Genomic DNA, 24,234 nt, shown 5'->3' with positions numbered 1-24,234 from the left:
TGAACCACCATGCCCAAAAATTATCTATTGATTTTAAAAATAAAGAAAAACGTTGGCTGGGCGTGGTGGCTCAAGCCTGTAATCCCAGCACTTTGGGAGGCCGAGGCAGGTGGATCACAAGGTCAAGAGATCGAGACCATCCTGGTCAACATGGTGAAATCCCGTCTCTACTAAAAATACAAAAAATTAGCTGGGCATGGTGGCGTGTGCCTGTAATCCCAGCTACTCAGGAGGCTGAGGCAGGAGAATTGCCTGAACCCAGGAGGCGGAGGTTGCAGTGAGCCGAGATCGCGCCATTGCACTCCAGCCTGGGTAACAAGAGTGAAACTCCGCCTCAAAAAAAAAGGAAAGAAAAGAAAAACGTTAAAGCAGATTCACTAGTAATTTTACTTATTTATTTTAATTTTTTTTAGAGACAGAGTCTTGCTCTGTCTCTTAAAGTGCAGTGGCATGATCACCGCTCACTGCAGCCTTGAACTTCTGGGCTCAAGGGATCCTCCCAACTCAGCCTCCCAAGTAGTGGGAGTACAAGGATACACCATCAAACTCTGTTTTTTTTTTTTTTTTTTTTTTTTGAGACACAGACTCACTTTGCCACCAGGCTGGAATGCAGTGGCATGATCTCGGCTCACTGCAACCTCTGCCTACCAGGTTTACACGGCATTGTTACTAATTGATTGCAGTTTGGCATTTCCCCTTCATTATCCAAAACCTGGTTGGCATGGATTATACCCCACTTCCAACCCAGGACAACTCTGAAGGATCATCATAGCTCATACTCTACATGGAGTTGGCTGAAGCTTTCACTGCAACTTCCCAGCAGCCCAACTTGTCCCTCTGCCCATCCTGTTTACCTCTCTTTTCTTTCCCTTCCCTTCTGCAGGTGATGATCCCAAGAACACTCCGTAAAAAATACTTGCTATTACCAATCTCCATCTCACAGTCTGTTTTCTGGGCATGGTTCTCCTGCCACAGCCTCCAGAGTAGCTGGGAACTACAGGCATGAGCCAGCACACCCAGCCTAGAATACTTTACGATTGCTGGTTGAGTAGAGCAAGGCCAATATGAGTTGAGAAAAACAGATATGGAAAGGTTCGTTATAGTTAATCATTTCCCATTTTTGCCTTGCTTCCTTTGCCGAAGTCTGTTTGCCATCTAAGAAATAGGTGTGAACCAAGTATAAATAATTTTGGTGTTGCTTTTCTGTACTGCATCTATGAGAGAGTAATCATTGTTTTTTGAAGGGGCAGTAATACTTCTACGCTACTGCAGGACTTTGGGAAATAATGTTTGAGGATAGGAAGCAAAGAATAATTATTCAAAGATGACAAGTCTTCCTGCCTCAAAATCGTTATCACTTGGATTTGAATAAAAATACGAAGGTTTTTCCATTCTTGAGGTTTTATACTCTTTAAGTTCTTGAACCCGAGGTCTGAACAATAAGGTAACCTCATCCTCTCCTTAAACAGGTTAGAGCCAGTAACTTTTTATTTTTCTATGCACAGACAAAAGAATTATGCAGAAAAAAAACAAAAGAGGTGGGGGCTTTTTCCGCATTATTGAAATTCACATTAAACATATAGTTAGCTTGCTATATGCAGAGAGCAATGGTGTTGAGAGTCCCATGATGTTAATTCAAGCCTATTTTAAACTAGATATGAGAAAGTTTCCAAACATCTTTGTGTCTTGGATTCTTCATCTGTAAAACTGCGTTATTGAGAAGATAATTTGAGACAGAGTGCGCAAAACAATGTTAGGACTATTATTTCTAACCCAGAAGGTGTTGACTGTCAGTAACAGTGCATTAGTTACGATTCATCGAGGGCAGCTTCTGGACTTTCTGTTTGGAAGCCCAGACGAGGCAAAGGCAGCAGTGCGTTTAAAAATTGGAGTGAAATTCTTTCGGTTCGTGAAAGCAGTAACCTCGGAAACGAGACTGGTACCACCCCTTTCAGTCCTAAAGCTTTTGTTTCTCCTGCTTTTCTGCATAATGTTTAGGGCATCGCTATTTTACAGTCTTTTTGTTTTGTCTTTTCTTTCCACATTATTAGCACAAAAGAGAAATTCCCCTTCTACAGAAGCAAGTACAAAACTTTTTCAGTCGCCCCTTTGTGGCTGCAGCTCACCTACTATTTTTTCTATTCCGCGGTCGGAGCCCCGAACGTCCTCAAAGACAAATATTTTCGCAAGGGCCAGTGTAGGACAGGCACTCCCTAGATCTTGAATCAAGGGAATCTAGTAGGTAATAACAGAAAGGATTCGGATCCAGAAACCAGAGATATCAGAGACTGTCAAATTTAACATCCTTTGCGACGGCAAAAACTCTCGCGATAACGGGCTGCAAGGAGACGAGACGAAGTAACGTTCTCGCGAGAAGAGGGGGGTGCCTCGGCGGAAACTTGGAAATGGCCCCCAGGCGACGCGACCCCAGCCAGTGGGTGGGGCCAGAGTAAATCCACCCACTTCCGGCTTTTTTCCCCGCCTCCCAACCCTGAGGTGCTGCGTTGGGGGCGCGGGCAGCTGGGTTCTCCCGGTTTCCTTGGGCAGGCGCAGGGTCAGGTTCAAAGCCTCCGGAACGCGTTTTGGTCTGATTTGAGGAGGGGGGCGGGGAGGGACCTGCGGCTTGCGGCCCCGCCCCCTTCTCTGGCTTGCCGCGGACAGATAAGCCCGCCTCCACCGTCGGCCGGCCCTGGGGCCGTGTCCCCCGGGCATCTCCAGCAGAGGCCTCAGCTTCTGCCTGCAGGTGTCTGTGGCGAGCCCCCTAGGGTACACCCCGATTTGGCCCCATGGTGGGCTTCGGGGCCAACCGGCGGGCTGGCCGCCTCCCCTCTCTGGTGCTGGTGGTGCTGCTGGTGGTAATTGTCGTCCTCGCCTTCAACTACTGGAGCATCTCCTCCCGCCACGTCCTGCTTCAGGAGGAGGTGGCCGAGCTGCAGGGCCAGGTCCAGCGCACCGAAGTGGCCCGCGGGCGGCTGGAGAAGCGCAATTCTGACCTCTTGCTGTTGGTGGACACGCACAAGAAACAGATCGACCAGAAGGAGGCCGACTACGGCCGCCTCAGCAGCCGGCTGCAGGCCAGAGAGGGCCTGGGGAAGAGATGCGAGGATGACAAGGTAAGGACGACCCTGTTCTGTTTCAACCCCCATAGTTTCTTTTCTCTACGGGGTCTGGTAATCCGGTAGCGGTTGCCCTATCCCTTACAGTACTGCAGCCCTGAAGGCTCCTTTCACCCCCAACAACTCTGTTTCTGTCAGACTTTTCCTGGTTTATCAGTGCCACGTTCTCCGGTCCCTGCCAGACAAAACTGACTTTAAATTCTGGTTCTCTAGAGTGGCCTGTGTGCGGATGCTGCCTATTCTCTAAGCTCAGCTGCTGAGCTGACAGTAGTAATCGTCTGGCCTATGTGGCCGCCTTACCTCAAAGACACACAAATCTGGAGACTGCCAGGTTTGGTGTGGGTATTGTTATTTCATTCTTATTCCGTGCACATTGATCAATATTAATTTCGTTATTTAAAGAACGAAGCCGCCTCTGACTCCTCTACCTATGGTAGTCACCATAGTATATTTTTTAAGCTGTGTGACTTTTTAAATCTCTATAGGGTGATGTATTGAATAACTAAATAATCAGCTATTACTGCTTTTTCGTGATCAAAATGTTATGATAAATGGACCCTCGAGCTATATGTGAGCCCCGCTTGTGTCTTGGACATAGTTGATCCATAATTATCTACTCAATTTGAATTGTTAATGAAATTAGCCAAAAGATTAGAATCTAAAAATAAGTTTTTTGTTTGTTTGTTTGAGAGGAAGTCTCACTGTGTCGCCCAGGCTGGAGTACAGTGGCGCAATCTCAGCTCACCACGAGCTCTGCCTCCCGGGTCCAAACGATTCACCTGCCTCAGCCTCCCGAGTAGCTGGGACCACAGGCGCCTGCCACCACGCCCGGCTAATTTTTTGTATTTTTAGTAGAGGCGGGGTTTCACGGTGTTACCAGGATGGTGTCCATCTCCTGACCTCATGATCCGCCCGCCTCGGCCTCCCAAAGTGCTGGAACTACAGGCGTGAGCCACTGCACCCCGTCAAAAATAAGTTTTAAGCAATAGAATACCCTGTCAGTGTCTTCATTGAAAGAAAATGGAATGAAATTTTGTATGGCTAAGTAGCTATTAGGGTTGGTGTTTTATACAGATGGAAAAAACTATACAAAGTTTTAAATAGTAAAAAGTTTCAAGTTGAACTGTAACCATACTTGCTACTAAATAGTCTTTATTTTAATTATCTCATTGGTAACTATAGTAATAGTTTATGACTTATGCAACTTCTGTAGGGTATAATAGAGTTATGAATAGTAACTCTATTCATAAGTTATAATAGTAACTCTATTCAGAGCAGGATAGTAGATGCCTTTCTTTCTGTACACTTCTTTGGTAATCTTCACATTTTTGTGTGTAAATGCCGGTTATAATTACAAGTTTTACTTTGCGCATTAAATCACTTAAGGGTGAGTCGTTACAAATTTTTTGTTGTTTGTTTGTTTTTTGAGACGGAGTTTCACTCCTGTTACCCAGGCTGGAGTGCAATGGCGCGATCTCGGCTCACCACAACCTCCACCTCCTGAGTTCAAGCAATTCTCCTGCCTCAGCCTCCTGAGTAGCTGGGATTACAGGCATGCGCCACCATGCGCAGCTAATTTTTTGTATTTTTAGTAGAGACGGGGTTTCACCATGTTGACCAGGATGGTCTGGATCTCTTGACCTCGTGATCCACCCACCTGGGCCTCCCATAGTGCTGGGATTATAGGCTTAAGCCACCGCACCCGGCCTGAGTCATTACAAATTAAACCCTGCACGAGCTTCTAACTTTCCTGTTGACAGCCTCTACCTTGCTTTCTTACTTCATGAAGATTAAGGCTGTCAGCTAAGTGCTTCCCTATAACCCTCTTCTTTTCACCATAACATAGACATGCTCTGACAGGGGCAGGGAATCAGTAAATTTATGTATGTGCTGCATACCGAGCTCTAAAGACTGAAAAACTTGGGTAGAGTAGGTAGAAATCCCTGAAAATTTGGAGTATTAAAGTAAGGTCTTCCTACTTGGAATGGTTAAGCATTACAATTCACATTCTTCTGTCTGGTCTCAAAGGAAGGTCTCTTTTAGTAATTAATAACTGTTGATTACATTCTTTCATCCACTGGACTTTTCTTTTTTTTGAGACAGGGTCTCACTGTGTTGCCCAGGCTGGAGTGCAGTAGCTGTTCACAGACATGATGCACTACAGCATTGAACTTCTGAGCTCAAGTGATCTTCCTGCTTCAGACTCTGAGTAGCTGAAATGCAGGTGTGCACCACCTTGCCCAGCTCTACTGAACTGTCAGTCTCTTTCAGTTTGTTTCACTTTTTACCTTCAACAGGATGTGGATGTCCCCTGTTCTAAGTAAAGAACAAAAGACTTTATATATTGCTGTCTCCCAACTAACCCATTTGTTTTTTCACTTTCATTGCTAAAGTCAAATTATCGATAGTCTACAAATGTTCCATCTACTTGTTTTTTCATACCCATCCTAATCTTAAAATGTCTGCCATCTTTCTTTCTTCCCCTTTTCTGAAACTATTCTCTCTTTTTTTTTTTTTTTTCCAAGACGGAGTTTCGCTCTTGTTACCCAGGCTGGAGTGCAATGGTGCGATCTCGGCTCACTGCAACCTCCGCCTCCTGGGTTGAAGCAATTGTCCTGTCTCAGCCTCCTGAGTAGCTGGGATTACAGGCACGTGCCACCATGCCCAGCTAATTTTTTGTATTTTTAGTAGAGACGGGGTTTCACCATGTTGACCAGGATGGTCTCGATCTCTCAACCTCTTGATCCACCCGCCTCAGCCTCCCAAAGTGCTGGGATTACAGGCTTGAGCCACCACGCCCGGTGAAACTATTCTCTTAAAGGTCAGAAATAGCAGTCTTCCTAGTCAAAATCAAAGAACGTTTCTATTCTTACTGTCTTTGATCTTTCAGTAGTTTAGGCCTGTTGATTGTCTCTAGCTATTTAGAAAGTATTTCCTTTCTTGCCTCTGTAATATTGGACTCTTCAGTCCTATCTTCTTCACTGTATTTGTTGCTGGATTTATTTTTTCTTTCCAGCCACCTACTAAGGGACTTTGTTCTTGAGCCTTTGCTCTCCCTTGAGAGCAGTATTCCCCAAAGTGGTGTTAAACAGAATTCCCTTTTTATAATATTTCACAGTGGTAAGGAGAAAAAAAAGAAAATCTGTTTTGGAGGGAAATGTTAGTGTATCCTCCTCTTGAAATTTATGATGCCTGCTAGAATATAAAAGCTCTGAGAAAACCATTAGTAAAGAAGCCTATTCAATTTTGTTTAACTCAGTCTCATTTAGTTTATTTGATCACAGATTACTGTTTTCATGGCCTACCTGTTATGGTACAGAATAATATAGCAAAGCACACTAGTTTGGGAAATATTGCCATAGGTATCTTCTTCTTCTTCTTTTTTTTTTTTTTGAGACTGAGTTTCACTCTTATTGCACAGCCTAGAGTGCAATGGTGTGATCTCGACTCACCACAACCTCTGCCTCTCAGGTTCAAGCAATTCTTCTGCCTCAACCTCTTGAATAGCTGGGATTAGGGCATGTGCCACCACACCCGGCTAATTTTGTATTTTTAGTAGAGATGGGCTTTCCTGAGTAGCTGGGATTAGTGCATGCGCCACCATGCCCAGCTAATTTTGTATTTTTAGTGGAGATAAGAGTTCTCCATGTTGGTCAGGCTGGTCTTGAACTCCCGACCTCAGGTGATTCGCCTGCCTTGGCCTCCCAGAGTGCTGGGATTACAGGTGCAAGTTACCACGCCGGACCTGCCCTGGGTATCTTAACTACTACTAAGTGTTTGGTTAATATTTTATGCAGCTGGCTCACGAGTTTGCATCTCTTACTTGAATGTCAGTTCTGTACATTTAAAAAAAATTTTTCTTTTTTTAGTTTTGTAGAGATAGGGTATTGCTATGTTGTCCAGTCTCATTCTTGGCTCCAAGTGATCCTCCTGCCTTGGACTTACAGAATACTGGGATTCCAGGTGTGTGCCACAACACCTGGTGGTGGTGCCACTTCCATATTTTGAGAGCTGGCTATAACAACTTTGTTGGGCTGCTTGTGAATATCTGCTCTTGGGGTTAAAGAGGACTCTCCATGCTGCTTAGTAGAAAGGGTTGTCTTGGTCTCTGTCTTTTAAACGAAAGAGTTTTTTGGATTTTTTGTTTGTTTGTTTTGAGACAGAGGCTTGCTCTGTCACTCAGGCTGGATAGCAGTGGTGCGATCCTAGCTTACTACAGCCTTGAACTCCTGGGCTCAAGCAGTCCTCCCACCTCAGCCTCCCAAGTAGCTGGGACTATAGGTGCAGGCCACCATGCTGGTCTAATTTTTCATTTTTTGGTAGAGATGAGGGTCTCATTATGCTGCCCAGGCTGGTCTCCAATTTCTGGCCTCAAGCGATCTTCCTGCCTTGGCCTTCTAAAGTGCTGGGATTACAGGTGTGAGCCACCATACCTGGTCACATAACAGTTTTAGATCTGGAAAATTATTGCAAAGATAGTACAGGGAGTTTCTATGTACCCCATACCCAGTCTTCCCTATTATTAACATCTTACATAAGTATGATGCATTAGTCACAATTAATGAACCAGTTTTCATATCTTATTATGAAAATCCATGCTTTATTCAGATTTCTTTAGTTTTCTCCGGCTGTCCTTTTTTAATTCCAAGGTCTCATCCAGGGTAATATGTTACATTTAGACATTTATGTCTCCTTAAGCTTCTTTTCAGACTTTCCTTGTTTTTCAGACCTTTTCTCGTTTTTGATGATCCTGACAGTTTTAAGGATTACTGATTAGGTGTTTTGTAGAACGTCCTTCAATTGGGAATTGTCTGAGTCTTTTCTCAGGATTAAACTGGGATTATGGGTTTTGGGAGAAAGACCACAGAAGTAAACTACCAGTTTCAACACATCATATCATGGGTGCATTTTACAAAATGGTTTATCACTATTGATCTTAACCTCAATCACCTGGCGTGAGATAGTGCTTGTCAGCCTTCGCCACTAAAAAGTACTCTTAAAAACAAAAAAAATCTCTTTCCATACTGTACACGTTGGAAGAAAATAATTATGTTCACCCTCATTTAATGAATGCGTAGTTATGCTCTTCCTCCTTAAGGGCAGTGTATCAACATAAACTGTATGGAATTCTTCTGCACAGGAGATTTTGTCTCTTCTCCCTTATTTATTAATCATTTATTTATTATGGACTCGTGGATATTTATTTTATACTTTGGCTTATAATCCAATGTTTATTTTTTTGTTGCTCAAATTATTCAGCTCTGGCCATTGGAGAGCTCCTTCAGTTAACTCCTTTATCCCCTCTTTACTTTATTTATTTATTTTTTTGAGATGGAGTCTCACTCTGTCAACCCAGAGTGGAGTACAGTGGTGTGATCTTGACTCACTGCAACTTCTGCCTCTGCAGTTGAGGCGATTCTTCTGTCTCAGCCTGTGTAGCTGGGACTACAGGTGCGCACCAACATGCCCAGCTAATTTTTGTATTTTTAGTAGTGGTGGGGTTTCACCATGTTGGCCAGGATGGTCTCGATCTCTTGACTTCATGATCCTCCCAAAGTGCTGGGATTACAGGCATGAGCCACCATGCCCGGCCCCTTCTTGACTTTTATAGTGCCAGAAAATACAGAGAATTTCCACATACCCTATGCCCAGTTTTAGTGTGACATACTCCTTTCTTACTTTTTGGTACTTTAAGGTGCTCTAGGCTCATCTTACGTATTTCCTACTCCAGTCCTAGAGTCAGCCATTTCTCCAAGGAGCCCTGGTTCCTTTTATTGGAGAATGGCATTAGAAACCAAGGTCTGTGGCTGGGCACAGTGGCTCACACCTGTAATCCCAACACTTTGGGAGGCTGAGGCAGGTGAATCATTTGAGGTCAGGAGTTCAAGACCAGCCTGACTAACACGGTGAAACCCCATCTCTACTTAAAAATAAGAAAATTAGACTGGGCACCATGACTTATGCCTGTAATCCCAGCACTTTGGGACATCAAGGTGGGCAGATTACGAGGTTAGGAGTTTGAGACCAGCCTGGCTAGCATAGTGATACCCTGTCTCTACTAAAAATACAAACATTAGCTGGATGTGGTGGCACATGCCTGTAGTCCGAGCTATTCAGGAGGCTGAGGCAGGAGAATCGCTTGAACCCCGCAGGCAGAGGTTACAGTGAGCCGAAATTGTGCCACTATCCTCCAGTCTGGATGACAGTGAGACTTTGTCTCAAAAAAAAAAAAAAATTAGCTGGGTGTCATGATGGGTGCCTGTAATCCTAGCTACTTGGGAGGCTGAAGCAAGAGAATCACTTGAACCTGGGAGGTAGAGGTTGCAGTGAGCCAAGATCGTGCCACTGCAGTCCAGCCTGGGAAACAGAGTAAAACTCTTTCTTAAAAAAAATAAAAATAAAAAATAAACCAGATCTTCATGGCAGATATAAACATAAAAATAGAAACATAGAAATCTATAAACATAGAAATATTTTTTTTTTCTTTTGAGATGGAGCCCCACTCTGTCACCCAGGCTGGAGTGCAGTGGCATGGTCTCAGCTCACTGCACCATATACCTCCTCGGCTCGAGCAATTCTTCTGCCTCATCCTCCTGAGTAGCTGGGACTACAGGCTCAGCCACCACGGCCGGCTAATTTTTGATTTTTTGGTAGAGACGGTGTTTCACTATGTTGACCAGGCTGGTCTTGAACCTCTGACCTCAAGTGATCTGCCCACCTCGGCCTCCCAAAGTGCTGGGATTACAGGATTGACCCACCACATCTGGCTTTGAACATAGAATTTCTTTAAAGGAGCTTGAAGCTGCTCCTGTCTTGTCCAAAGAAGTAAGAAACAGCCACGCATGGTGGCTGACACCTGTAATTCTAGCACTTTGGGAGGCCGAGGCAGGCGGATCACCTGAGATCAGGAGTTCAATCAGCCTGACCAACATGGAGAAATACTATCTCTACTAAAAATATAAAATTAGCTGTGTGTGGTGGCACATGCCTGTAATCCCAGCTACTTGGGAGACTGAGGCAGGAGAATTGCTTGAATCCGGGAGGCAGAGGTTGTGGTAAGCTGAGATCACACCATTGCACTCCAGCCTGGGCAACAAGAGTGAAACTCCATCTTAAAAAAAAAAAAAAAAAAAAGTAAGAAACAAGCCCTGCTTTTCTGAGATTCCCTCAAAGTTTTCTTATTTTTATCTTCCCTCTAAAGGGTTTCAGCCTGGAGGAATATATTTGTTTGCTAGGGCTGCCATAACAAAATACCACAGACTAGGTGGTTTAAGCAGCAGAAATTTATTTTCTCACATTTCTGAAGGTTGGAAGTCTAAGACCAAGGTGCTAGCAGAGTTGTTTTACTCTGAGGTTTCTCTTCTTGGCTTGCAGATGGCAACCTTCTTGCTGCTTTATTGTGACATGATAGTCCCTCTTATATACATATCCCTGGGGTCTTTTCCTCTTCTTTTTTTTTTTTTTTTTTTGAGACGAAGTTTCGCTCTTGTTACCCAGGCTGGAGTGCAGTGGCGCGATCTTGGCTCACCGCAACTTCCACCTCCTGGGTTCAAGCAATTCTCCTGCCTCAGCCTCCTGAGTAGCTGGGATTACAGGCGTGAGCCACCGTGCCCGGCCTCCTCTTCTTATAAGGATACAAGTTATATTGGATTAGACTCACTGTAACTTAAGCAGTCTAAAAACGTTGTCTCCAAATATGGTTACATTCTGAGGTCCTGGGGGTTGGGACTTCAATATGTGAATCTGGGGGAAACACAGTTCATCCTAGAACAAGGGAGATCAGACACAGACACAGACACACACACACACACACACACACACACACTCACACTCTTTTATTTCTTCTTTATTTTTGAGACAGAGTTGCACTCCATCACCAGGCGCCAGGCTGGAGTGCAATGGTGCGACCTTGGCTCACTGCAACCCCTGCCTCCCGAGTTCAAGCAATTCTCCTGCCTCAGCCTCCCCAGTAGCTGGAACTACAGGCGCACGCCACCACACCCAGCTAATTTTTTTGTATTTTTAGTAGAGATGGGGTTTCACCATGTTGGCCAGGATGGTCTCGATTTCTTGACCTTGTGATCTGCCTGCCTCGGCCTCCCAAAGTGCTGGGATTACGGATGTGAGCCACCGTGTCCAGCCAGGGCATTTCTCTTAACTTGAATTATTAGTCTCTCTCTCTTTTTCTTTTGAAGACATGGGATCTTACTACATTGCCCAGGCTGGAATGCAGTAGCTATTCATAGGTGCAATCATAGCACACCATGGCCAGGAATTCCTGGGCTCAAGCAAAGGTCCTCCTGTTTAAGCCTTTGGAGTAGCTGAAACTACAGGTGTGCACCACTGTACTTGGCTCCTAAACTTGGTTTCTTGCAACCTATAGCTTATACTAAAGCTATGTAGTCCAGATGGGCCAAGTCAAGCTCTTGATAAATTAAAGGAGCTGTTAGAATGTAGAAAAACTCTCAAAATTGTCATTTTTGTTATAAACACACACACACATAAGCCAGTTTTGAGGTTTGAAGCTGATTAGTAAATGACTTTTTTTCCCTTTAACAACAGTAATTCTCCCTGATGTAGTGAGTGAGTAATACAGCCACTCTGAAAATAAGGTTTGAAGAAATTCAGGCTGGCTTCACAAAAGAACTGACTAAAAGAAGTGGAGACCAAGGAAAGGGGACTAGTTAGGAATCTACTAAGTTCTTTATTCTTCAGTCAGAATGATGTGTTTTTTTTTTTTTTTTTAATTTGATCAAGTAACTCCTCTGCATGTTGAAGCACTCATTATGATATACTGAAGGAATCAAATACAAAACCCAGATGTCTAACCTCAGTCTTAAATAATGGTTGCATGGCATCATTTATAGGAACCAAGAAGATAGGAAAGGGATGTCTTTTGGAGGAGTTATCAGTTTTGACTGATTTGTTTAACTTAAGGCATATGCCTTTGGTTGAATGGGGAAAAGGTCATGTGTTAGAAAGGAGGGTGAGAAGTGTATTATACAAAAATGTTTTTTGGGAGGAATATTTTGGAATATAGTAGTAACCCCCCTTATTCTTGAGAGGTTTGAGTAAATTGATTAAAACTCTTAAAATAGTAGTGCCTACTACCTAAGTATTGCGTTAGCTATTGTTATTCTACAGCCATTTCCTTATTTCTGTCCTGTTTTTTTTCCAGGATGGGGCTCTGTCTGTGTTCCTGCCCAAGATCTGGTCCCAGCCCTAGTCTACCTGCCTCACCTTTTGCTCTTGAACATCTGACTTTTTTTGTTGTTTTCAATTTCCTGGTTCATTTCCAGTTAGACTTATTTGGCTCCTCCCATAGGTGTCTCAGCTGACTTCTTACTTGCCTGTTCCTCTGTAATTTGAGTTATCATCCTTCTACAGTTTTAATATGCCGAACATGTTAATTCCTGCCTTTGCCTCTGCCCCACCAGCCATAATCTGGCCTTTAACTGTAATTGCTGCCTCAAATTATTCATAAATCAATCAAAACTGAAAACTCCTTCAAATGATACCCCTTTTGTATCTTCTTGGTCCCTATAAATGATGCCCATGCATTTATTTAAGACTGAGGTTAGAAATTTGGGTATTTTTGGGCCGGGCATGGTGGCTCAAGCCTGTAATCCCAGCACTTTGGGAGGCCGAGGCGGCTGGATCACGAGGTCAAGAGATCGAGACCATCCTGGTCAACATGGTGAAACCCCGTCTCTACTAAAAATACAAAAAATTAGCTGGGCATGGTGGCGCGTGCCTATAATCCCAGCTACTCAGGAGGCTGAGGCAGAAGAATTGCCTGAACCCAGGAGGCGGAGGTTGCGGTGAGCCGAGATCGTGCCATTGCACTCCAGCCTGGGTAACAAGAGCGAAACTCCATCTCAAAAAAAAAAAAAACAAAAACAAAAACAAAACACCCAAATTTCTTTTTTTTTGTTTGTTTTTTTTTTTGTTTGTTTTTTTGAGACGGAGTTTCGCTCTTGTTACCCAGGCTGGAGTGCAATGGCGCGATCTCGGCTCACCGCAACCTCCGCCTCCTGGGTTCAGGCAATTCTTCTGCCTCAGCCTCCTGAGTAACTGGGATTACAGGCACGCGCCACCATGCCCAGCTAATTTTTTGTATTTTTAGTAGAGACGGGGTTTCACCATGTTGACCAGGATGGTCTCGATCTCTTGACCTCGTGATCCACCCGCCTCGGCCTCCCAAAGTGCTGGGATTACAGGCTTGAGCCACCGCGCCCGGCCTTGGGTATTGTTTTTCATTCCTTCAGTATATCAAGTGCTTCAACATACTGAGGAGTTACTTGATCAAATTAAATGTCGTTCTGACTGTGGAATAGAGAACTTAGTAGATCCCTAACCAGTCCCCTTTCCTTGGTCTCCATTTCTTTTAGTCAGTTCTCCTGTGAAGCCAGCCTGAATTTCCTCAAACCTTATTTTCAGAGTGGCTGTATTACCAGGTTAGAATTCTGCTGTCTCATCTTGAAGGTCTTCCATAGAACGGCTCCAGCTACCTTTGTCTCCAACTATCTCCTGACCCAAATTGTATTTCATTTCAGGTTGGTTGTTTTGCCTACTTTTGCCTGCCCACCTGCCTTTCTGTATCATGTTAATTCCTGTTTCTATGCCTTTGTTCCTGCTGTTTCACTCTTAGCTTCTTGCCTCTTTTCTGAATATTTATTCTACCAGTCTTTTTTTTTGAGATCTTGCTCCGTGGCCCAGGCTGGAGTGTAGTGACGTGATCTTGGCTCACTGCAACCTCTGCCTCCCAGGTTCAAGAGATTCTCCTGCCTCAGCCACCTGACCTTGTCATCCACCCACCTTGACCTCCCAAAGTACTGGGATTATAGGCATGAGCCACCAACACCCGATCTGTACTACCAGTCTGTTATCCAGCTTCTGATCCATGTCTACTATGAAGCCCTCTGTGACTTCTGACCTAGAACCCGCGTTTCCTTCTTTTTTTTTTTTTTGAGATGGAGTTTCATTCTTGCTGCCCAGGCTGGAGTGCAATGGCGCAATCTCGCCTCACTGCTACCTACACCTCCTGGGTTTAAGTGATTCTCCAGCCCCAGCCTCCCAAGTAGCTGGAATTATGGGCACCTACCACGATGCCTAGCCAATTTTTTTTTTTTTTTTTTTTTTTTTGTGTGTGTGTGTTTTTAGTAGAGGCGGGGTTTCCCTACATTGGCCAGTCTGGTCTTGAACACCTGACCTCAAGTGATCCACCCACCTATGCTGCCCAAAGTGCTGGGATTACAGGTGTGAGCCACTGTGCCCGGCCATGCTTTTCCTTCTTTATACGCAATTTACACTTATTGTTTGAGCTTCAGTAACTTACTTTGTTCATTTTTCACTAATAGTTTATTGTGTGTGAACTTTGTTTTCTTAACAAAATTTTAAGTTCCTTGAGGAAGGATTATGTTTTAAATTTTTTGCTGTGGGAAAAATAGTTCTTAGTGATGATACAAAATGTAGGGGTTGATTTATATCCCCTAAAAGGATATGTTGAAATCTAAATCACCAAATATGTTGAAGTCTGAGTGTTATCTTATTTTGGGAATAGGATCTTTGCAGATATAATCAAGTTAAAATGAGGTCATACTGGATTAGAGTGGGCCTTATTGCAGTATAACTTGTGTCCTTATAAGAAAAGAAGACAGAGAGGAGAACACCAAGTGCATGAATATTTTTTTTTTTTTTTTGAGATGGAGTTTCGCTCTTGTTATCCAAGCTGGAGTGCAATGGCACAGTCTCGGCTCACCGCCACCTCCGCCTTCTGGGTTCAGGCAATTCTCCCGCCTCAGCCTCCTGAGTAGCTGGGATTACAGGCACACGCCACCATGCCCAGCTAATTTTTGGTATTTTTAGTAGAGACAGGGTTTCACCATGTTGACCAGGATGGTCTCGATCTCTTGACCTCGTGATCCACCCGCCTCGGCCTCCCAAAGTGTTGGGATTACAGGCGTGAGCCACTGTGCCCGGCTTTTTTTTTTTTTTTTTTTTTTTTGAGATAGAGTTTTACTCTGTCACCCAGGTTAGAGTGCAGTAGTGCGATCTCAGCTCACTGCAACCTTCACCTCCCAAATTTAAGCGATTCTCCTGCTTCTGCCTTCCAAGTAGCTGGGATTACAGGTATGCACCACACCCGGCCAAATTTTGTATTTTTGGTAGAGACAGGGTTTCACCATATTGGCCATGCTGGTCTCGAACTCCTGACCTCAGGTGATTCGCCTGCCTCGGCCTCCCAAATTGACTAGATAACTTCTCTGATATAATATATACTATGTGGCAATATGGTTTGCTGGAAAGAAAAAGGGCTTTTGGAGTCAAACAGACTTGAGTTTGTAATTCTGCCATTGTATTTCCTCTCCTTAAGCCTGTTTCTTCACCCATAAAATAAGGAGGATTCATGAAATAAAGTATTTAGAGGCCTGCCCCATACAGAGCTTGACATTTAATAATTAGTTCCTTTCTTTCATGTGTGCACTGGTATAGTTAATCTTGAAGAAATCTGGGGCCAGGTGTGGTGGCTCATGCCTATAATCCCAGCACTTTAGGTAGCTAAGGCAGGAGGATCACTTGAGGCCAGGAGGTTGAGGCTAGCCTGGGCAACATAGCAAGACCCTGTCTCTAAAGGGGGAAAAAAAAAAAGCTGGTCGTGGTGCCACATGCCCATAGTCTTAGGTACTCGGGAGGTTTAAGCAGGAGGATCACTTGAACCCAGGAGTTTGAGGCTGCAGTGAGCTATGATTTTGCCACTGCACCCTAGCCTGGGGAACAGAGGAAGGCCGTGTCTCAAAAAAGAAAGAAAAGGAGAAGAGAAGGAAGAAAGGAGAGAGGGTGAGAGAGAAAGAAAGAAATGGAAAGGAAAGGAAGGAAGGAGAGGGTGAAAGAGAAAGAGGAAAAGGGAAGAAAGAAAATAAAAGAGAAAGAGGAAAAGGGAAGAAAGAAAATAAAAGAGAAGGAAGGGAGGGAGGAAGGAATAAATTTAGTCTTGTATTATTCTATTGAAACCCAAGTATATTAATTCAGTTGACAAAAAAATTTTAAATATATTGAGCACTTACTGTACTGTACACTAAAATGATCTTTAAAACATGTTCTCACTTTTCTTTATCTCTCTTTCTTATTTTTGTATTTCTGTTTTTTCTTGCTCTCCTGATAAAGCACTGAGTAATCTCAGGGGGTTCCATGGAGATCATAAAACAAGCTGCTTTTTGAAAAATGATGACTAGGATTTAGTTGTGCAAAAAAAAAGGTAAAAGGACATTCAAGGAGCTCCCTTTCACTTACTCTGTAGAGGAAAAATAACCAGTTCTTACAGTGTGGTATGTAGCATCTGTCTTCTGAAGTGATAGGGAGTACCTTTTGACTTATGACTTCATTAAGCAAGAAGAACTAGTCCTAATCTTTTTTCTTTGAAGACCTGAAAATTCACCATGTTGGCCTCTTCTTCAAAAGAGAGTTAAAGTTTCCTTGAATTCAAAGTCCAGGCTTTTCTCTAGGAACAGGCTGGACATGTAGTAATTGTAGTTTCTCACAGTGCTTCAAGGCTCTCTTACTCCTAATTAAATTTATCTAAGCTTCTTAAATTCTTTCTGGCCAGGTAGTTTCTCTTTTGAACGGTGTTGCCGTAGAGGTTTTGCTCAGGTGATTTCAATGTCTGATTCTCTTTTCCAAACTGCATTTTTCCCCTGAGAATGACTTCAAAACTTATATCCGGGAAGCTTTTTCTATTTAATATAACATGATTTGCTTTCCTTCTGCAGTTTCAATTCTTTATATCCAATTTAAATTCAACTTAGGGCAAAATTTTTTTCTCATTTGATGATTAACAAAGGCCTCTCATAGCTCACTGCAGCCTTAGACTCCTGACCTCAAGTGATTCTCCTGCCTTAGCCCGTCAAAGTGCTGGGATTACAGGCGTGAGCCACCATGGCCCAACCACATTTTCACTCTTAAACCTGACTCTCCATGGCATTTTATACTGATGATCTCTCCTTTCTCCCCTTTTTGAAACTTCTTCCCTTTAGCTTTAATAACAGCCATTTATCCTGGTTATCCTATCTTTTTCTCACTCAATGTTTATATATGTATGCTTCCATCTTTAACCCCATTTTCATTTCTTTATTGAACAGATATGTTCAAATTTCTATTTTGGATCAGTTGCTATGCTACCTGCATATCACATAGTGAATGAGTGAACAAGACAGACATGGTATACATTGACTATGGACTTACACTTGAGCAGGGGCTATGAGGGGAAGACCTAACCTATTTTGAAGGTTTAGGGATGACATTCTTGAAAGAATTTTAGTTGAGTCCTAAAAAAAGATCAGGCTTTAATGAGGCAAATACTGAGTGAGAAGTTTGGGATAAGAGACTCAGGTGAGATGCAAAGAGAGTTCCAAATGTAGGCTGTTGCATATTTTATTTTATTTTGTTGCATATTTTAAAGCACAGGGTATCAGACAGGTGTGGTGCCGCATGCCTATAATCCTAGTTACTTGGGTGGTTGAGGCAGGAGAATTAGTTAAATCTAGGAGGCAGAGGTTGCAGTGAGCCGAGATCATGCCAGTGTACTCCATCCTAGACTACAGAAAGAGACCCTGTCTTAAAAAACAACAACAACAACACAGGATAGCGGGATAGAGGAAAGCCTGGTGAGTTTGAGTATCTAAAAGTTCAGTTCATTATGTGTAGCCGGACACAGTGGTTCATGCCTGTAATCCCAGCACTTTGGGAGGCTGATGCAGCAGATCACTTGAGGTCAGGAGTTCGAGACCAGCCTGGCCAACACGGTGAAACCCTATCTTTACTAAAAATACAAGAATTAGCCAGGTGTGGTGGTGTGTGCCTGTAATCCCAGCTACTTGGGAGGCTGAAGCACGAGAATCCCTTAAATCCGGGAGGTAGAAGTTGCAGTAAGCCAAGATTGTCATGCCATTGCACTCCAGCCTGGGCAACAGAGTGATACCCAATCTCAAAAAAAAAAAAAAAAAAAAAATTCATTATGTGGAATAAGGGAGCTGGAATGAGTATGATAATATTTGCTGTTGTGCTGCAAGACTGGATTCAGATTATGAAAAGATTTGTGAATCATGTTAAGGGCAATAGGAAGCCATTGATTGTCTCTCTTTTTCACATTAAAAAAAATTTTTTTTTCACCAAGATGGAGTCTTGACTCTGTTGCCCAAGCTGGAGTGTGGTGGCACAATCTTGGCTCACTGCAATCTCCACCTCATGGGTTCAAGCAATTCTCCTGCCTTAGCCTCCCAAGTAGCTGGGACTGCATGTGTGTGCCACCATGTCCAACTAATTTTTGTATTTTTAGTGAAGTCAGGGTTTTGCCATGTTCACAAGGCTGGTCTCAAACTCCTGGCTTCAAGTGATCCTCCCGCCTTGGCCTCTCAAAGTGCTGGGATTACAGGCGTGAGCTACCATGCCTGGTGATTCTAATTTTTTCTTGTCTTCCAATGATATATTATGAATTGATTTATTTCTTTCCTTTTTTTTTTTTGAGATGGGGTCTCACTCTGTTGCCCAGGCTGGAGTGCAGTGGCACCATCTCAGCTCACTGCAGCCTTCACCTCCCAGGCTAAATTGAGCTTCCTGCCTTAGCCTCCCAAGTATCTGGGACTACAGGTGCACACTACCATGCTCAGTAAATTTTTGTATTTGTTTTTTTTTTTTTTTTTTTTTTTTTTATGAGAGGGAGTTTCGCTCTTGTTACCCAGGCTGGAGTGCAATGGCGCGATCTCGGCTCACCGCAACCTCTGCCTCCTGGGTTCAGGCAATTCTTCTGCCTCAGCCTCCTGAGTAGCTGGGATTACAGGCACGCGCTACCATGCCCAGCTAATTTTTTGTATTTTTGGTAGAGACGGGGTTTCACCATGTTGACCAGGATGGTCTCGATCTCTTGACCTCGTGATCCACCCGCCTCGGCCTCCCAAAGTGCTGGGATTACAGGCTTGAGCCACCGCGCCCGGCCGTGTATTTGTTTTTAGAGATAGGGTTTCATTATGTCACCCAGAGTGGTCTTGAACTCCTGGACTTAAGTGATCTGCCTGCCTCGGCCTCCCAAAGTGTTGGAATTACAAGTGTGAGACACCATACCCAGCCTGTGAATTTCTTAACTATAAAAATATAGTCTAAATCGAGTGTAAATCTAACACTTAATATTTCAGGCTATTCCCTATATCTGGACTCAGTAAATATTTGATTATTGGTTCAGCAGTTTGTACTGGTTCTTCAACCAATGGGTGCATAAATATGTGCTAGGGCTACCACAGATGTTATCCACATACCTGATTGCACTACCTTTTCTGGAAGACATGACTAAAATATTCAGATGTAAAACTACTGCTTGTCAACTCATCTTTCTATTATACGTAGAATATATCTTTTATTTGAAACGTGCTGTACTAGATCTAGAATAGTATTTTATTCATTTAGAAACTCAAAAATATTTGGGTATGTCTTCATAGCAATGTGTAAGAAAAAAGAGTTTTTTTGAGATTTTATTTTAATTCAATTTATGTATTGAATAAAAAATATTTGTCTGATTCAATTTAGTGTTTAAGTGACGAGAACAAAACTTTGGGATTAGCTTCATGGGGGTGTAATGAAAAAGTTTGAGTTATAAGCATAACTTGAATTTTTATTTTATTTATTTTTTTTTTTGGTGATAGGGTCTCATTCTGTCACTCAAGCTAAAGTGCAGTGGCATGATCAAGGCTCACTGCAGCCTTGACCTTCTGGGCTCAAGCAGTCCTCCTGCCTCAGCACCTGGAGTAGCTAGGACTACAAGCTTGTGCCATCACACCTGGCTAATTTTTTTTTTTTTTTTTTTTTTGAGATGAAATTTAGCTTTGTTGCCCAGGCTGGAGTGCAGTGGCTTAATCTTAGCTCACTCTAACCTCTACCTTCCAGGTTCAAGCGATTCTTTGCCACAACCTCCCGAGAAGCTGCGATCATAGGCATGTGCCACCACGCCTGGCTAATTTTGTATTTTTAGTAGGGACTGGGTTTCTCTCACACCTATAATCCCAGCACCTTGGGAAGCTGAGGCGGGCAGATCACAAGGTCAAGAGATCAAGGTGATCCTGGCCAGCATGGTGAACCCCATATCTACTAAATATATACAAAATTATCTGGGCATGGTGGTATGTGCCTGTAGTCCCAGCTTCTGGGGAGGCTGAGGCAGGAGAATTACTTGAACTCTGGAGGTGGAGGTTGCAGTGAGCTGAGATTGCATTACTGCCCTGCAGCCTGGTGACAGAGCGAAACTCCATCTAAAAAAAAAAAAAAAGGAGACAGGGTTTCTCCATGTTGGTCTGGTCTGGCTGGTCTTAAACTCCCAATCTCAGGTGGTCCGCCCACCTTGGCCTCCCAAAGTGCTGGGATTACAGACGTGAGCCACCAAACCCAGCCAAATTTTTTTTTTTTTTTTTTAACGTAGAGTCTTGCTCTGTCACCCATGCTGGAGTTCAAGTCTTGCTCTGTCACCCATGCTGGAGTTCAGTGGTATGATCTCAGCTCAATGCAACTTGCACTTCCCAGGTTCAGGCAATTCTCATGCCTTAGCCTCCTGAGTAGCTGAGATTACAGGCATGCTCCACCACACCTGGCTAATTTTTGTATTTTAGTAGAGATGGTGTTTCACCAATTTGGCCAGGTTGATCTTGAATTCCTGACCTTAAGTGATCTGCCTCCCTCAGCCTCCCAAACTGCTGGGATTACAGGTGTGAGCCACTGCACCTGGCCACTCCTGGCCTATTTAAAAAAAATTTTTAGAGGTGTGGTCTTGCTGTGTTCCCTAGGCTGGTCTTGAACTCCTGGCCTCAAGTAATCCTCATGCCTCAACCTCCCAAAGTCCTGAGAGTACAGGCATAAACCACCATGCCTGGCCTATTCAAATTTTATCATGAGATTACAGCAATTTAGTCACATCTTCAGGCTCCACTTTTTTTTTTCTTTTTTAAGACAGTGTATCACTCTTGCCAGACTGGAGTGCAGTGACGCAATCTCGGCCCACTGCAACCTCTCCCTTCTGTGTTCAAGTGATTCTTCTGCCTCAGCCTCCCAGGTAGCTGGTACTACAGGCATTCACCACCACGCCTAGCTAATTTTTCTATTTTTATTAGAGATGGGGTTTCACCATGTTGGTGAGGATGATCTCAATCACTTGACCTCATGATCTGCCTGCCTTGGCCTCCCACTGCTGGGATTACAGGTGTGAGTCACCACACTCGGCCCTCTTTTTTTTTTTTTGAGCCAGTTTAAGTCTTGTTGCCCAGGCTGAAGTGCAATGGTATGATCTCAGCTTACTGCAACCTCTGCCTCCCAGGTTCAAGTGATTCTTCTGCCTTAGCCTGAGTAGCTGGGATTAGAGATGCCTGCCACCATGACCAGCAATTTTTGTATTTTTAGTAAAGACAGGGTTTCACCATGTTGGCTAGGCTGGTCGCCAACTCCTGACCTCAAGTGATCTGCCCGCCTCAGCCTTCCAAAGTGCTGGGATTACAGGCGTGAGCCACCACTCCCGGCCCTCCAGGCTCTACTTCTAATGCTAGTTCTCTTTCTCCCCGTCTTACTCTGTCACTTAGGCTGAATGCATTGGCACAATTACAGCTCACTGTAGCCCCGACCTCCTGGACTCAAGCAATTCTCCCATCTCAGCCTCCTGAGTAGCTGGGCCACAGTCCTAAGCCATCATTCCTGGCTAATTTTCAAAAAATGTTTTGTGGACACAGGGGCTTGCTGTGTTGCCCAGGCTAGTTTTAAATGCCCAGACTCAAGTGACCCTCCTGCCTTGGCCTCTGAAAGTACTAGGATTACTGGGATGTATCCACCATGCCTAGCCTAATTTTAGATCTCTTGCTATTTGTACCATGTCTTCAGTTACTTCACTGAAGTCTTGAACCCCTCAAAATTATTCATGAGAGTTGAAATCAACGTATTTCAAATTCATTTTCCTGTTGATGTTTTAGCCTCCTGTGAATCACAAATATTCTTTTTTTTTTTTTTGAGACACAGTCTCTGTCACCCAGGCTGGAGTATGGTGGCACAATCATGGCTCACTGCAGCCTCCCTCCCTGGACTCAAATGATCTTCCTACCTCATCAGCTTCCCGAGTAGCTGGGACTACAGGCACATGCTACCATATGCGGCTAATTTTGTATTTTTTGTAAAGATGGGGTTTTACCATGTTATCCAGGCTGCTCTCAAAATCCTAGGCCCAAGCAATTCGCCTGCCTTGGCCTCCCAAAGTGCTGGAAGTAATGGCCACTCTGCCCAGCCACAATTTTTTTTTTTTTTTGAGATAGAGTCTTGATCTGTTATCTAGGCTGGAGTGCAGTGGTGCAATGTCAGCTTACTGCAATCTCTGCTCCCTGAGCTCAAGTGATCCTCCCACCCCAGCCTCTGAGTAGCTGGGACCACAGGCACGACCATTACGCCTGGCCAATTTTTCTGTTTTTAGTAGAGACAGGGTCTCATCATGTTGTCCAGACTGGTCTCGAACTCTTGAGCTCAAGCGTCTGCCCACCTCCGTCTCCGAAAGTTCTGGGATTACAGGCGTGAACCACTGCACCCAGCCTCTACAGATGGCATCTAGAATGGTGACTCCTTTCCAGAAGACTTTCAATTTATTTTGCCCAGATCCATCAGAGGAATTACATCATGGCAGGTATAGCCTTATGAAAGGCCTTTCTTAAATAATAAGACTTGAAAGTAGAAATTACTCCTTGCTCCATGGGCTGCTGTTAGCAGACATGAAAACATTAATCTCCTTGTAAATCTTCATCAGAGATCTTGGGTGACCAGGGACATTGTCAGTGAGTAGTAGTATTTTGAAAGGATTCTTTTTTTTAAAGTAGTATATCTCAACAATGAACTGAAAATATTCAGTAAACCATGCTGCAAACAGATTTGCTGTCACCTACGCTTTGTTGTTCCATTTATAGAGCACAGGTAAAATAGATTTTGCACAATTCTTAAAGGCTAGGATTTTAGAAATGGTAAATGAGCATTGGCTTCAACCTAAAGTCACCAGCTGTCCCTAATAAGAGAATTAGCCTGTACTCTGAAGCTTTGAAACCAGACATTGACTTCTCTGCAGCTATGAAAGTCCTACGTGGCATCTTCCAATGGAAGGCTGTTTCACCTACATGGAAAATCTGTTGTTTAGTGTAGCCACCTTCAGCGATCTTAGTAGATTTTCTGGATAACTTGCTGCAGCTTTTTCATCAGTACTTACCACTTCGCCTTGCACCTTTATGGAGATGGCTTTTTTCAAACTTCATGAACCAAGCTCTGCTGGTTTTAGACTTTTCTTGTGCAGATTCCTTACCTTTCACCCTTCATAGAGTTGAAGAGAGTTAGAGCCTTGCTCTGGATTAGGCTTTGGCAGTTATGTTACAGAAGATAGAATTGTCTCTAGAAATCATCTGAGTATGAGATGTAATCAAGAAAAATATTTCTTGTGTGGAGAAACAGGAGTCAAGAATGACATCTGTAAAAAGCCAATTGTATAGAACCTTTGGAATAAATGCTTATAGTTGTGCTGATTGCCCAAGAACAGACTGTAATGAAAGGGAAGCAGACGCACCTGAGCCATTTTCAAGGTCCCAAAATGGAAAGTGAAGCTGAATAACTGAGCTGGTAAGAGCTACTAGAATTAATTTAGAGAAGCCACATAGGTTGGGGAAACATGAAAAGAACTTCAGAAGAGAGCTGACAGAAAAATAAAGATGAAGTTTTAGATGTTGTAGGAAGAAAGATTAAGGGAAAATAAATGAAGTACTTGGGGATGAACAAGAAGTGCTATAGGGAAATATCAGGAAAAAATAATTCTTACTGAGAAAAACAAATAAAGAACCTAAAACTTAGGACAGAGAAGAGGTCTCAGGAAGGACAGTAAACACGTTTTAAGAGATTAACAGGGAAAAGGCCAGAGCAAGGATAATTGGCCTATTATAGATGAACTCAAAATCCCAGAGATACAAGAATTACAGAAAGAGAGGGATAAAGTAAAGCCTAAAGGCAATGATGGTGATAATAAGGGGAAATAAATGAAGGCACTCAAAACAAAAACAAAAAACCTTGAGGAATAATC

At 43.4% G+C, this 24,234-nt stretch overlaps 1 protein-coding gene across 4 annotated transcripts in view; it reads left to right on the top strand.

Annotated features, from left to right (window-relative positions):
- Positions 1–2,471: 2,471 nt before the first annotated feature.
- The window catches only part of GOLM2 (golgi membrane protein 2), a 108,861-nt gene continuing 87,098 nt past the window's right edge, over positions 2,472–24,234 (top strand). For 2 of the 4 annotated variants that reach the window (XM_074393694.1, XM_074393692.1), the window contains exon 1: positions 2,472–3,113. In XM_074393694.1, the coding sequence (XP_074249795.1) occupies positions 2,787–3,113 (327 nt within the window). In that variant the 5' untranslated portion in view covers positions 2,472–2,786. The remainder of the gene's footprint in view (positions 3,114–24,234) is intronic. The other 2 variants (XM_039468787.2, XM_039468785.2) reach the window with 1 other exon arrangement.

The sequence above is a fragment of the Saimiri boliviensis genome, chromosome 2 (genome assembly GCF_048565385.1).
Source record: "Saimiri boliviensis isolate mSaiBol1 chromosome 2, mSaiBol1.pri, whole genome shotgun sequence".
NCBI classification, from domain to species: Eukaryota; Metazoa; Chordata; class Mammalia; order Primates; family Cebidae; genus Saimiri; species Saimiri boliviensis.
Note: the sequence above shows the minus strand (reverse complement) of the source record. Positions and strands in the feature narration are given on the sequence as shown.